The 14,465-nt window shown below is 36.9% G+C and overlaps 1 protein-coding gene across 2 annotated transcripts in view; it reads right to left on the bottom strand.

Annotated features, from left to right (window-relative positions):
- Positions 1–14,465, bottom strand: part of LOC118811805 (A disintegrin and metalloproteinase with thrombospondin motifs 20) — a 93,391-nt gene that overhangs the window by 7,774 nt on the left and 71,152 nt on the right. For both annotated transcript variants that reach the window (XM_036576299.1, XM_036576298.1), the window contains 2 exons: positions 3,402–3,569; positions 487–660 (listed from right to left, as the gene is read on the bottom strand). In XM_036576299.1, coding sequence (XP_036432192.1) covers positions 487–660; positions 3,402–3,569 — 342 coding nt within the window. The remainder of the gene's footprint in view (positions 1–486; positions 661–3,401; positions 3,570–14,465) is intronic.

Genomic DNA, 14,465 nt, shown 5'->3' with positions numbered 1-14,465 from the left:
ACAAAACACTCAAAAGGGTATAGGAATTGAAGGCTGAGAGTCATCTGAGTACTTGTTGGTGTGTGGGCATGTGGAAATAGCTTTGAAGTTCCATGAGTGAAGAGATAAAAGAACACTCATGGAGCATGCTGAGGCGGCTAACCCATGCAAATGCCGCATACATAACAGTGAACCCAGGTGGTAAAGACTGTCTTGTGGGAATAAATGCATCAAAGGTAAGTGCAAATGAGTGAACAGCTGCCAGATGTGCCTGTGACTCACATGAGAAAATAAAGCTCCCATTTGAAAAAAACAACATGAATACTCATTCAAAGTTTAGTTGGTGAATGCAGTTACTGGGCCACTCCAATTAACTGAGCAGATGTGGCAAAATCAAAATCAACAACAACAGTGTTACAAGAAAGATCTTCGTAACTCCAGAAGAAAAAGAAGCAACCACATGAAATGAAAGACTATTAAAAAAGACAAGTAAAGGGGAGTACTCACCTCTGTCCACTCACTGGCTGACCAGGTAAAGCGATGGCAGTCTGGGACCAGACAGGGCTGCATGGTGCTAGGACGTATACGGGAATCACACTTCTCTTCTCCCACATGACCTTTGCCTTTCAACCTGCAGTACACCTCGCGTGTCTGCACACCAACCCCACAACTGACTGAGCACTGTTAACACACATACCAATGTGTATACGTCAGCACACAAACATGGAAATTAGCTTTGACATGAAAGACATGTCATGATGTGATATGGTATTTTTTCTTTCCCAGTTGCAAGTGGCTGAAGTATGAGAATTGACGAGGTGCATCCTTTCCCTTTCCCTTCAAAGGCACAGTTGTTTAGAACAGTTTAACAGACACAGTTACACTCAATATCCATTTTCTCTTAGTTACCTTAAGAGGAGAAGGATCAATTTTTAGTAGATCCAGTGTTATGCTTGGGGAGGGGATAAGATTTTGAAAGTCATATGCAATGCCATTGTCCTTTTATGTAATATGAGTACTAAATGCTCAATCCAAAATAGTCTTATATTGTCTTCATTATCTACATAACACAGTTATTTGTCCCAGCACTAAGCAAGACCCAAAGCTGATGCAAATATTTTTGTTACATTTAATTTGTATTGTCTGCAAAAGTCCTATGTTAACATCAGCTGAAATCTTATCTTTTTTGAAAGCTGATCTTTTTGAAGTTTCTTTTGTTATATGCATTGCTAACTCTGTTAACTGCATGTCGTGTTTTTTCTTTTCATGCATATCATGTCCAATATATATGGATACACGCACTTAGTCACAATTTACTTTGCAGTTAAAGCAGGCTTTGGTTTGGAAACAACACAAATGATGTGGGCTGAAATTTGACCCCAGCACTGTGTCTAATCAAAATCGTGAGGATTGAGGAGTTCGGAGCAACACAGTACTATGTAATCTGAAAGTGTGGGTGTGACAGACTTAAAACAGATATTGCAGTATTATTGTTCTCATAATCATATTTTTTATTTTTTACCATTTCTCTTTACTCAAAAGTTCTAGCTGTCTGTATCCTATACTCAAAAAATCAGTTTTCAAACTTTAGATGTGTTCGTCTATAATCAGGAGATGACAAACAGATAATTATGTCAATCTTTAAATGTCATGTTGTATTACTGGCCCCTAGTAGAGGCTTTCCTCAATTGCCTCATCGAAGCACCCTCTGAGTACACAAACCCTGAAAAGGGCACCTCACTCTTCTTGTAGTTTTAACCACTCTAAATCCCCCCCACCAAACAAAGCTCCCCTAGGGGACTGTGGAGAGTTGCAAGGCTGCTGAAAGGCCTGAACGGTGGGCTCTGAGGTTTCTAAAGTTGTCACAGACATAGATGTTAAGATATAAAACATGTCTTTATGCTCTAGTTGTGGATTTCATGGTTTATGGTGGTATGTGGAGGAGGATGATTGCTTCCAGACCCCAGTGGGAAGAGACAGAGGGATGGGGGTCCACACCGGGGAGTAGGGGATGGCATCAGTGGATCTGGGAGAGCCACTCTGAACCTGCCTCAGCACAGCCAATGAGATTTCACGGCTATTCTCCAAGGGTGGGTATTACTTTGAGCTTAAATAGGACGGCAGTAACTGCTCCACATTCAAACCTGTTTCTTTAACTAGTTCCAGATGAGGCTTTCTCTGTTTATATTTGGCCTCAGGTTGAACTCTCAGAACAAGAGAAATGAACTCCCCTCGACGCCACTTGCTTCACCCACATACATATGCACACATCATTTCTTTCTACAGAGCATCCCATGATGGATTGCGTGAGAGAGGTTATAGTAGTTTATTCCTTGTGGTTGGTGATAAATTTGGGATAGTCTTTTGTTTGTGGCTCGCCAGCTGTGTGTATGCATGTGCGTTTCCTGCCTTGACGTGACAGTTTAGTCCAAAAGTGTGTCACCCCCTACAGACTACAAGACATCTGAAGTGTGCGGTTGGCTCCACCACGCCTGTGACCTTTTCCTTTCCCCATTCCACACAAACACAACACACATACACACACAGAGTCCTCTTTGACCAAGTGCAACTGTGCGCGAGGATTCCCTGCTTAGATTTTGGAACTTCGTTCAGAAAGTGGGCCAAAAGGTAGATTGCTTTACATTTTCTAATTTGATTATAACTCATTGTTTAAGGTTTCAGGAAACAAGCAGCAAATATAATTTTATACCTAGCACACAAATTGTAATAATATGTGGAGTCACCAATCTGACTTTAACACCCAACTTCCTCAACACTGGCAGAATGTGGTATGTTTCTACAAAAAATGTATCTTTATCTTAATGCTAAAATACTACCAGAGATGATTATTTACAGGAGGCCTTCCGGTTTCATTTTTCTCATGGAACAGTATCCTGGCATATGAAGGGAACAGCTAAATTGTACTACATCTATTCTGATTACCAAAACATTTATTTAGTAAATTACAAGAGCTTTGTGTAAGCGCTGGATGAGTAACATGCTTTTAAAAAATGAATATGATGCAGAGGTCTCATTCATGGTTTATGTAAAGCGAAAAGATTCCAGGCTTGAATGATTGTGAAAAGCTTGTTCCATGTGTGTCTTGGTTAAATCTCTCAAACTGAGCATCTTGCTGGCGATGCATACTTAGACTTCTCATTATTTATTTATTTAGTTTTTTTTTTAATGATTTCAACTCATTTAAATCTACTGCCAGGGGAGATCTGGTGCACGCACGTCCACAGTAAAACCTACCAACAAGTAGAACTGAGGCTTTCTGTGTGCTATAGCAATTTCTTTCTGCAGGAAGATAATTCAATACTGTAGTACCATGTCATGCATCTGTGCAAAAGGTCAATGACTGTGCAATTGTGTTCCAGTAGGACATTCAAATAGCTAATGGTGACTATGGAAATACACACCGCTCTCCACTTGTTGGTCTTCCAGCTGGGGCACGGTCCCATCCTGCAAAGCTTGTGCGTCCTGGGACGGGTAAGATGAGCACAGTGCTCTTCCTTCGTCTGGGTCTGGTTGTGGTAAACACACACAAGTTCTCTCTGCTTGGTCCCCTTGCCACAGGTCACAGAGCACTGTGAATGAGAAAAACATGGGTGTCAGACGGCCTGTGTTTACAAGTCTTAATTACAAGAATAAATTCTTAATTCAAGGCTTAATTCTGATTTTTTGCTCAGATCTAAACATTACGTCTTGACTGAACAGACCACGGTCCTGAAAGGACCTGCATATGCACATTTTATCAAGTTAGCCAAATCTGACCCACGTACTGGATGACGGCAGCAGTATTATGAGCATGCGCAGGAAAGTGTGACGTAAGAAAAAAAATCCACATGAATTCCAGTCTGACCACTGTCAGTGAGCCATTTTAACCCTGTAATGTGAACACAGCCATCGAAGCACAGGTAGAACTCGTAGTTCTCAAGACCTGAATACAATCACTTAACGTAAACAGAAAGCATGCACTTGCAAACAGCTTAGTGTCTAACATGGAATAACAAGAAAAGGAAAAGGAAGTCACACCCTGCTCCAGTTTTTTGCACTCTAATCTCTCCAAATTATCCCAACCACACGCCTGCTATTTAGGATCTAAAATAAAACATAAAGTCTAAATACTGGGCATTAAATAACATGGGTGAGGACAGACCTTTCTGACACCACTCTCCCTGTACTATAAATCTTTCATTTTTTCCCCAATGGTCTGGCTGTTCCCCCCTTTTGAGTTGATACAATCTGGCTAACCACATATACAGCTTATAGCTTAGTTATATAGCGCTTGCAGCTTTTAGACTTTAGGAATGTGTAAATAGTAATTCTTTATTCATTTCACTAAGTTATTTTTTACCTCACTCATCCTTAAAAGAGGTAACCATCTACTTACTATGTGCTGTGGATAGATGGTTTAAAATCAAACAAGTGTGTGCATGTGGGAAAGTCAAAGGCGAGAGAGAGGCCTCAGTGCAGACAATCATCTGGTTTCAATAAACATCACTAAAACACAAGTTTCTCAGAAAAATCTAACGAATCAACGCAGGAACCTCAAGGAGAAGCTTCAGGCCTCTTTCCTGAGACTGTAAATGAAAATGCCCTTTCTATGTTCATTGCAATTAGACAACAGTGAATTCTCCAACCCTGCAAACCCCTGTCATAGGGCCTGAATAAAATAAATATTGCTTTATACTCATTGACTGAGAACACTTACCAACCTAGAAGATAATCAACGTTTTTAATGCTTAGATTGTTCTCGGACTGTTACATAATTGCAATGCCATGTATTTTCATATCTCTACACCTATCTATACACCAGAAGTTGTCAGAGAAAACTACACTCCATTGTCAACTGCGGCAAAATATCCTATATTTAGCTTACAGTTAAGAATAACAAAACATTATGTCTAAGTAAGCTGAGGGCTTTACATCTCAATTGTTGGATGTTTCCGAGAAATAAAAAAAGGCACAAAGAAGAGTTTTGCAAATAAGCTGATGTTACAATAAATGACCTTGAGCCACAAAAGTACTCATTAAACCCTTTTCAAACAGAGCACACCAGGAAGGCTGAGTCAGTCTCTCTCTCACACATATGCACAAACACTACACATATCCATCACAAACATGGTAATTATGGAGGCATGTTAAACACAGGGCTTGAGTTTGCTGACAGAGAACATCAAAGTGTGTTGTGCTAACCACCTGATCTTGAACATGCAGGTAGAAAGAGCAGGAGACCATGATAGCACTCCTCTACTCCTCAAGCAGAGGCATAGACCAGGACTGAGTCAAACATGTCCATCGGTTGGATGGGGGGGGCTAAGCCCCTCCTCACTGCTGTAATAGAGTGAAAGATGAGAAGAGGAAAGAGAGAGAGAAAAGAAAGGCAGAAATCACAGCCATACAGAGTAGTGAGGGAGCAGTGCTCGCTGTGTGACGGGGAGAGCATGGGGGCAAAACAGTGAGCTCCCCTCATTCACTCATCAAACTCATCCGTTACACATTAGGTAATCAGAGCTGGGAGCAGAGAGCTGGCATGGATTGTTGGAACAGAGGATGGCTTCACCTCCACAGGCAGAGGAGACAGGGGAGAAGAGTGCGAAGGAAAATCTGCACCGCATAGCCTGCTAAGTGTCCTAAAGGTAGGTGAGATTCACACATTAAAAAGGAAATGCCTATTAGCGCTTAATCTTTTCCAGAACAGCAACAGGAAGAGTAAATGTTCTGCCTGGCAAAATACTGAGAGGACAGAAATGCAAAGAAGAATACTGAGAAATAGGTATTGCTATCAAGATAAAGTAAATTCACATCAGTGTATCATTTAAAACCAATATTAAAAGTTGCTAAGTTTAAGAAGATCTTGGGTGAAAAATCTGGATAATATTTTTTTCAAATAGAAGACTCCAGAGATATATGGTCATTTTAAGTTAATCTCTTACTTCCAATGCTCCTATTTTCATTTTACAATTTCAAATGATTTACACTTACAGACTTGTAAGTAATGCACCGTATTCTGTGCAACTATAGTTTCAAAACAGCAATCAAAGTCTTGAGGCTAAACTCATGAGTAAACCAGCCAGTTCATACAAGCTCATTAGCAGCTCCAAATGCCAAAATAAAATGTATCTGCCAAAGTACTAAACTCTCCAAGTACTAACAGTCTATTCCACATCACTAAAAAGCTTAAGTCTAGTATTAGTTGAATATACTTATTTATATACTTATTATATAGTGTATTTTTTTGTGGATTTTTCAAAATTTCTGCAACAATTCAATGGTTGAGATGTAAAGACATTTAGAGCGGTTTGACGTGAACTAGTGCATTGTGGAGAAACTTGCTGCTGGATTTCTTACAGTGGTGGTGATAGGAACCAGGGGTCATGAACACAATATAGCCCTTTTTTGCTATCCAAAATGACCACAGTGAATCCACGCATGTCTTCCAAGTTTTTATATGTAATGCTGATGAAGTTAAATAGTGGTGAAAAAAATGCCTTTACAACACCCTTTATGAACTTCTTCATCATGCCTGTATTTTAAAAATATATTTTAGGCCAAAACTTTATATCAAAACTATCACACAACAACGTCTCGGGCATCATGCAATACTTTTATCCCCAGCTAGTAATTTTCTGTGAGGTAGCTTTAAATGCTTTGAACATCTGCTTCCTGTCACCACCATAATGAATTATCCTAACTGTAAGTTTCTCTCGAATGGGTCAAACCACTACGTAAACCACTTTGTCTACATCTAAACAATTTATTACTGCAGACTTTTTGTGAAACTGGTGAAATTTCTGTTTAATAGGAAATATTTATAAGAAAGTCTGGCTTTACTTTGGCTTTATCCCAGTGCATAGCATAAATAAAACAGCATGAATTGGCGATGTTTCTGAGAAAGAACTGGGGGAAGGAACACTAGATACGTACAGTTTTTACATACAGCTTACAGCCTGGGTGTGCTTAACTTTCAAAAGTTCTTCCATCTGTTCATTGTGCTGACCCTTATTAAACGCCAAAAAAGTGTTCATTTCTTACGTGGAAGACAAGTTAAGTGATTCTTTCCATACAGTTTTACACAAAATCAATGTCTAATTAAAGCCACAACATAATTATAAGCAGGACTTTGTGTCTGTCTTTGTGCTAGAGCAGTATTAGAATTTGGGGCACTTTCAATAAGTGAGCAGGGTGTTCCCAGTCTGCTGGGAGTATGCAGGTATACCTGGCTGCACTGTGATGATAATTAATATATGCTGTTGATTTTCAGGAAAATGTATGAGTCTTGACCAAGATATGCAATAGTGAGTAAGGGCAGAGGTTGGATACCACTTACATTGCATGGTGAGGAAATAGCTAGAGTTGGTGACATGTATACGAGAGACAGAAGCTCTTAAAGATCACAGCAATTATTTACATAATCCCAGGCTACACTACGGCATACACTATAACAGTAAAGCTATCAATGGCCAAGATATCAGTGGCCAAAATCAACACACTATAACTAACCTTTTATGAGTGAATTGGTTTTATGTAGACCAACTGCCGCAATTATATGTGTTGGACAAGATGGACATGTCCAACAACAGACTAAATATAAAACATACAAAAGTGTACACTGCATGTAATTGCAAAAGTGATGTGTAAAAGAGCAATATACTGCATGCTATGTTACTATATCAAGGTCTTCTTTTGCAGGAGGAACAAAATGCCATGCTAAATTAAGAGCAGTCAACGTGGCAGCAGCTGGTAAGAATGGTGCATTTGCGGAGCAAAGGGTCAGGGAGAGCCTCATAGATCACACAACGCATAAACACACAAAGTGATCAGATCAGAATCTGAATATGTCACAGAGATTCATTCCAATGGACGACTCATGTATCTAGCACTAAAAATCTGGATACTGTACTGTGAGCTTTGTGATAAAAGAAAGCAAACTACTTACATATCAACAAAAATGTGAAAATGTATCTGTAAGAATTACTTTATAATGCATTTAAGATGAAAAATGGAATTGCTCCTTAACAAGTAAACTGTGAAAGAAGTAACTCCTTTCAGTAAGAAACTGAAAGTGTAGCCTGAAAGTGTTTTAAGATCTCTGCACAGCTTCTCCATTGAGAAAACCAAGATAACCAAATAAAACACATTAAAGGGAGATCACTGGATGTGTTCAACACTGTCAACTATGAAAGTCCACACCCACCTGCAAAGATAAACTCTGTAGGCATATGTCACCACAAAGATGACAACAGATACATTATTTCCTATCCTGAAACACTCAGCTGGAGCATATTTCCAACTTCAGATTTAAAAGTTAGAGGGGCCCATAATGGTAAATTTTGGCCACTGTTTAGAACTATGGACACGTGCCAAACACGACAGACAATCCTAAAGTTAGGCACTCATTTTCTGGTATATTTAGTTTTAAACTCACAAGGAACCAAATTAGCTGTACCAACATACAACATCTCTATTCACACAAGAATGTTCCAAGAGTGAAACAAATCAACGCTGCCCTCACGTCACTCTAACTAGTGAGGACTGAGTGCAGTTGCATCTTCAAAGGTTGTCAAACTAAAAGGATTTTTTTCCCCCTGAAAGCTTCTATCTGAATACAGAGCAGGCAGATTTGTGTTCTGGTCTGAGGGCTTGCTGAAGCCTAACACCTGCTCCATATGTGACTCATTAACACATTCCACCAAGCTGAGCACACTTTGTTTACTTTGTCTCATTTTATGGACACATGACAGGGATGTGCTTTTCAGCGCCACTGCATTAGGATGCTATACTTACTAAGCCAAATTAATTTTAATGGCTCAGGTATGATGCACAAGCTACGTTGGACTGAAAGTTACAGACTGTTTGTTTGAGAATACTATGGCATCACAAGTTGTAATAAATTAAACATAATATACTGTGACTAGATATATTAGGTCTAGAAGTAAAGAATGATTTTCAAAGCATACTGAGTTTAGGTACATATAATTTTTCTTCGATGCTGAAATTCAGGTATGAACGACTGCCTGAAATAACCTGAAATAATTATTATGAAGAAGGAGTTGGAGCTTCAATGCTTAACATTTTTATTATTGTTAACACTCTACAAAATACCTATAGAAAGTCACCAATGTACTTTCCCAGAATACAACAAATGGTATTTATTTTTTTTAATTTTATTTAAAGGCCTTCTACACTGTGTGCATGACCCAAGCATTTTTATTTCCCTAGAATGCACAAGCTGATCTACACTGGAGACTGTGTTACTCATGTTCTCTAATTACGCATGAAACAGGTCTGGATAAGTAACACTGACGAGCACTCTCAGACACAGATACGCTGGAATTTCCTCTCCATCTGTGCACCAGTCACTCTACACCCAGCTCAAGTAAAAACAGACCAGACTGGCAGGTAACAGTGGAGCATATGTAGACCATGACTGAAGGAAAGAAGTAGGTATAAACACCAATAGTAATCAAAGCAGATCTATTACTGTGAAACAATTCACTGTTCCATAAAAAGTGGATTCTATGAATTTGACAATTTGAAACCCTGGTAGTAAAAGAGATTAGTCTATAGTAAACACTTTCTGACAGTAGTTTGTTGCATGTGTGTTAACCACAGAATGAACACAAGTCAAAGTGATGGAAGTGATTACCTGGATGGCATTTTGATTAAAATGAAACCTAAACATTTTTTTAAAAAATGTCCAGAAACTTTAACATAACTGAAATATCAATGTTATGTAAAATCAACTTGCAAAATTGGAACAACGACAGATGTTGAGGAAACTGCTCCAATGCTGGTTAACAAGATTTAAAAGGAGCTGTCAACTCAATTGCAAATGTTAAAAGTAGCTCAATGATCTCTTAAGATATGTGACTTGATGATCATTACCCAATGTCAGATTTGAAAAAAATCCTAGAATGCAATTCAAATGCAGTTAAAATCTAAAAACTCAACTTCTCTGCCAGATCAGGAGTGTACCATATAAACAATCACAGGCCGGCAGCCTTTTTTTTTTTTACACTTTTTTAAACTTTTGCTTTCTGGCAGAAGCTGGACTTTCTAAGAGGCATGAGATTACAGGAGTGAAGTTATATTCCATGAGGAATGACTACAGTAACTGTGGTGGTAAGTGTTAATGATTAACATAAGCAGAAATGTATACAATCAACATGTTAGCATTTAAGAAAGTATAGAACTATGACTAGGTGGCTATAATAGGTGGCAAATCATTGAAGCAACATAAGCATTTGTTGGCTAAATTAGACAAGCCAAAAAATTATGCAGAAGAACTTAATTTACTATCACACTCTGTCTGGTAGCTTAACAATTAACAAGCCATTAACAATAATCAAACTGTTCTCAAAAGTCCTCAAGCATACAAGATTTCTCATTTCAGTGCAGATTTTAAAAATGTGTTGTTATTTCAGTTTCAATAAAATGTTCACAAGTTTGGCATAACTCTCTTTTGGGGATTTTCGAAAGTCAGCAAAAGTAATGTCTGTAACCCTCATTCAAAGAGATGTTTAAGACTGATAACAGATTTTTCATTTAAGCTTCAACAAAGCAGTATTGTCTGCTTTAAGAAACATTTGAAAATATATTCTTTAAATTAGCATTCAATTAAAATTCTACCTATTCTATTTCTTTTTAACTTGATCTGTTTTGTCTATTACTGTAAAACATTATCACCTGTCTGTGAAGCAATTTGAGGTGCCACTGGAATGAAAAGTGCTCTATAAATAAAGATATTATTGTTATTGTTGTTGTTATTATTATTGTTATCATTGTTGTTGTTATTATTATTATTACTGTTGTTGTTATCATTTTGTTGTTGTTGTTATTATCTCTCTGTTTTTAAAAAGGTGATTTCACTAGCCTGTAGTCAAGCCAATAGATAGTGGCTTGCCCAAAGCAAGGACACATCAAAATGTCAAAGCCTGGATTTTATGTTTCAGCACACTGTCAGATGGTCAAGACTGATTTTTATTTGTATTAGTTCTGCTTCTGATCACAGGATGAGCCACGCATAGCTTAAGCTAAATATATCCCAGCTCTAGTCTCACTTACCCTAGTCATATTGTACTTCAAGCTTCAATGGCACAGAAAGTAAGCCTCACTTTCTGACATACAACAAAGTCATTCTGACCTACATTAGCCTGACCAATGGTGTTACTATGATGATATATATATATATATATATATATATATATATATATATATATATATATATATATATATATATTATATATATATATTCTAAGCACTAAAGGCTAGACTGTATTAGACAAGTTAGCATGGTCATTTGCATTCCATTACAGATTAACTGACATTTATTAGATTAACTCCATTATTGATTCCATTAAGATTGACTGACACAGCCTAAAATTCATGTCCCAAACCTCATCTGGATTTTTCATCTGAAAGGTGTGCTATAGAGTATGCTTTTGTCATCTGTTCTTTTAAACTAAATACTGGGCTGAGTCTCCTACTATAAGCCCAATCTACAACAAAGGCACACCCTTTAAGATTTTCTAAAAAGAGTAAAATTGAAATGAAGAGAGCAAAGCTATTCATGATTTCTATGACAGTTTGTTAGTTTCTTAGGTAAATTTCTTATATCATAGTGCAACTTTATAAGGCATGTGTCTGAAACTTAAGGTTTAGTTACAATGTAAAATGTAACACTTGCAATAACTTAATTTTTTTGGGTTTACTTTACTCATCCGTTACACTTACTAATGCAAATCTATTAACACATACTACTTCTTGTATCATCCTTAGTTACTTAGGTAAAGTTAGTTGAGATCAATTGATTTGCACAAGTCCTACAGACTGAAGAGTATTTTGCCTAAGTTAACACAACTTAAGTACTACAGGAAGTTGGAGTAACTTAATCTGACAAATTCAAACCAATTCAAAAATGAATTGTTGAGATAGTAACTCAGTCATTTTGAGTAAAATCATTTGTTAGCATATTTTGAATTAAGGTAACTTTATTCAAGTGTTTTATGTTCACTATTTTTATTTAAGTTGACTTTACAGGTGGGTACAGACAGGGTTGGGTTTACATTCAAATGATTTGGACTTCTCAAGCTTTTCATGTAACTTTTGACAACTTTGGACATTCAAATGGGATCTCTGAGTTGAATCAACCTCTTGCAGTTTAGTTTAGTTTGTTAAGACTTCTCAGCTGTACTTGATGAAAGCTTGGTCAACGCAACCTTGAGTAAAACTTGTTGTTCATACTCAGTTCAGGGAATTACTCATGGTCAAATGATATGAGTAACCTAAACTTAAATGGTTTAGGCAATCAGTTTCCTTAAACCATTTAAGTTTACTGAACTCATTAGGTTTTACAGTGTACTGCAGGTGCCTAAGATCTTTTATTGCTCATTGTTATGATTTCTTTAAATTGCTTAATGTTGTCTTTTTTTAATTAATAATGTGCTTACCGCAGACCATCAGACATGCTGGTAGAATTTGAAAACACAAGCCTGTCTGCACAATGTGTCCTGTGATGACACATTGCAGCTGTATCTTCTGTGTCAACTCAACTCAACTCAACTAGTGGATTTCATTTCAGCTAGCAAAACAAGTTTATGTCTGCTCACATCATTTATTTATTTATTGACTTCTATTTTTCGTGCTCTGTTGTAAATTATGTAAATGTATGCATGACTTTAAGAAACCACACTAAAGAATGTTTCCTTCTTTTACTAGACTTTGTATCAGGCATATGGTCTTACTTAATACACAAATATTATACATATGGTAACTTTAAGAGTTGCGAATGAAAATGTTTGAACAGTTCTTGATTGTGTAATTAGTCAAAATGACAATAAAATCCAGCATTTTTTTCCTTTTTTTCCAATGCCAAGAGAATAGTGAAGATCTAAGTATGGCACGCTATGTTGTTAAAATAATCTACTATAATCTATAATCACCACAGCAATGAAAGCTTGATCTGTTTCCAAGGTAAGTCTTAAATTGTACATATGCCAATTTAAAAGGGCAATTTCTTAGAACTTTCACTAAAACTCATCTTTCTTTGTTTTCCTAGAATAATACCACAGACCTTTTATACAAGTTTCATACACTTATGTACATACAAGCTCTATATTAGCTCTATGATTATTGTGATAGTGGTCAGCTGAAATGTAACTGAAATGTAATTGAACTGCAATTACATCAACATGCTTCTGACTTGTACCAGTCCAGCTGGTACTGTGGGAAAAGTGAAAGGTCAAGGGACCTTTGTGCTACTACAGCAAACGCTGTCATAAAAGACATTGTTATACAATATTACACACAAAAGCTTAGTTTCTTCCTCATGTCCCAGACTGTCCACATGTTGACTGTCCACATTAGATCAGTCACTGATAAATAATTCCTGCTTTTTACATAATTAAGTTATAAAAATGTTTTAGATATCTTGTGATATGTGTGTTGCCAGATATAGTATTTGACATACTTTATTAAACTTAATTAAATGCAACCTCTTATGTTACTTTAGGGAAGGCTTTTGTTTATCCTATTTGCATTTATTATATACAAAGCGTAAAATGTAAAATCATTGAGAACAAAGCCTATTTGATCTTTTTTCCACAATCCACCCCTTCACCTAAAGTTATAATTAATTTCTAACACACACCTTTTTCCATAACTATAAACGCAACTTGCACATTTTTCAAAAAGTGGATGTCCTTGGAGGAAAGCTGGAGTTTAACACTATGTATGTTTCTTAGGGTATGACTATGTTGTATTAAAGAGTGATACACTTTTTTACACTTTTTAAATACAAAGAGCTTTCCAGTATTCATGTATACTATTATGCTAGTGAAAGCAATCTGTGTTGAGTCTCTGTCCAAACGCATTACAGAGGGCCTAATTTGCCAAATCATGACCAGATGTACCAACTAATACCAAAGCTTGATTTGCAGTTGATACATTTTGTCTGGGGGGTCCACAAAGTAAATTGATTAAAAACATTACGAACTTTTTCCTACTTTGCAAATGGGAGCATGCATCATATTTGTTTGTATTAAGGTTTGTGTTGTAGCACTTGTCCATTGCTTTTTGATTAAGATATTTCAGAACAATAAAAAAGCGAAACCAAAGTGCATCTTAAGCAATACCATGTGCCCAAAAATGTATTCTGTGCAGTATAAGTCATTTTAGTCATTATGGACCCTGTTCCACACTGTTAAATTTATTCCATCCAGATTGTAGCTCTTAACAAAAGTAGCATTTGTGATATGGTTAAAGGGACAATCTTCTTGAATTCTATTCCAAAGATGGGATTTGCTAAAATCTCTATGTTAACAGATCTCATTTCTAAACAAATTAAGCAAATTCACCAAGGATGGCTTCAGGTAAATTTGGAACTTCGGCTTTAATTTAAGCCACATGGTGTTACACATGAACACTAAAAAAAAGGCAGTTTATGGTATTTTTGGCACTGCAAATTATATAATACCTTG

The sequence above is a fragment of the Colossoma macropomum genome, unplaced genomic scaffold (genome assembly GCF_904425465.1).
Source record: "Colossoma macropomum unplaced genomic scaffold, Colossoma_macropomum, whole genome shotgun sequence".
Lineage (NCBI taxonomy): Eukaryota > Metazoa > Chordata > Actinopteri > Characiformes > Serrasalmidae > Colossoma > Colossoma macropomum.
The sequence above is the reverse complement of the archived record's forward strand: the minus strand, read 5'-3'. Positions and strand labels throughout refer to the sequence as shown.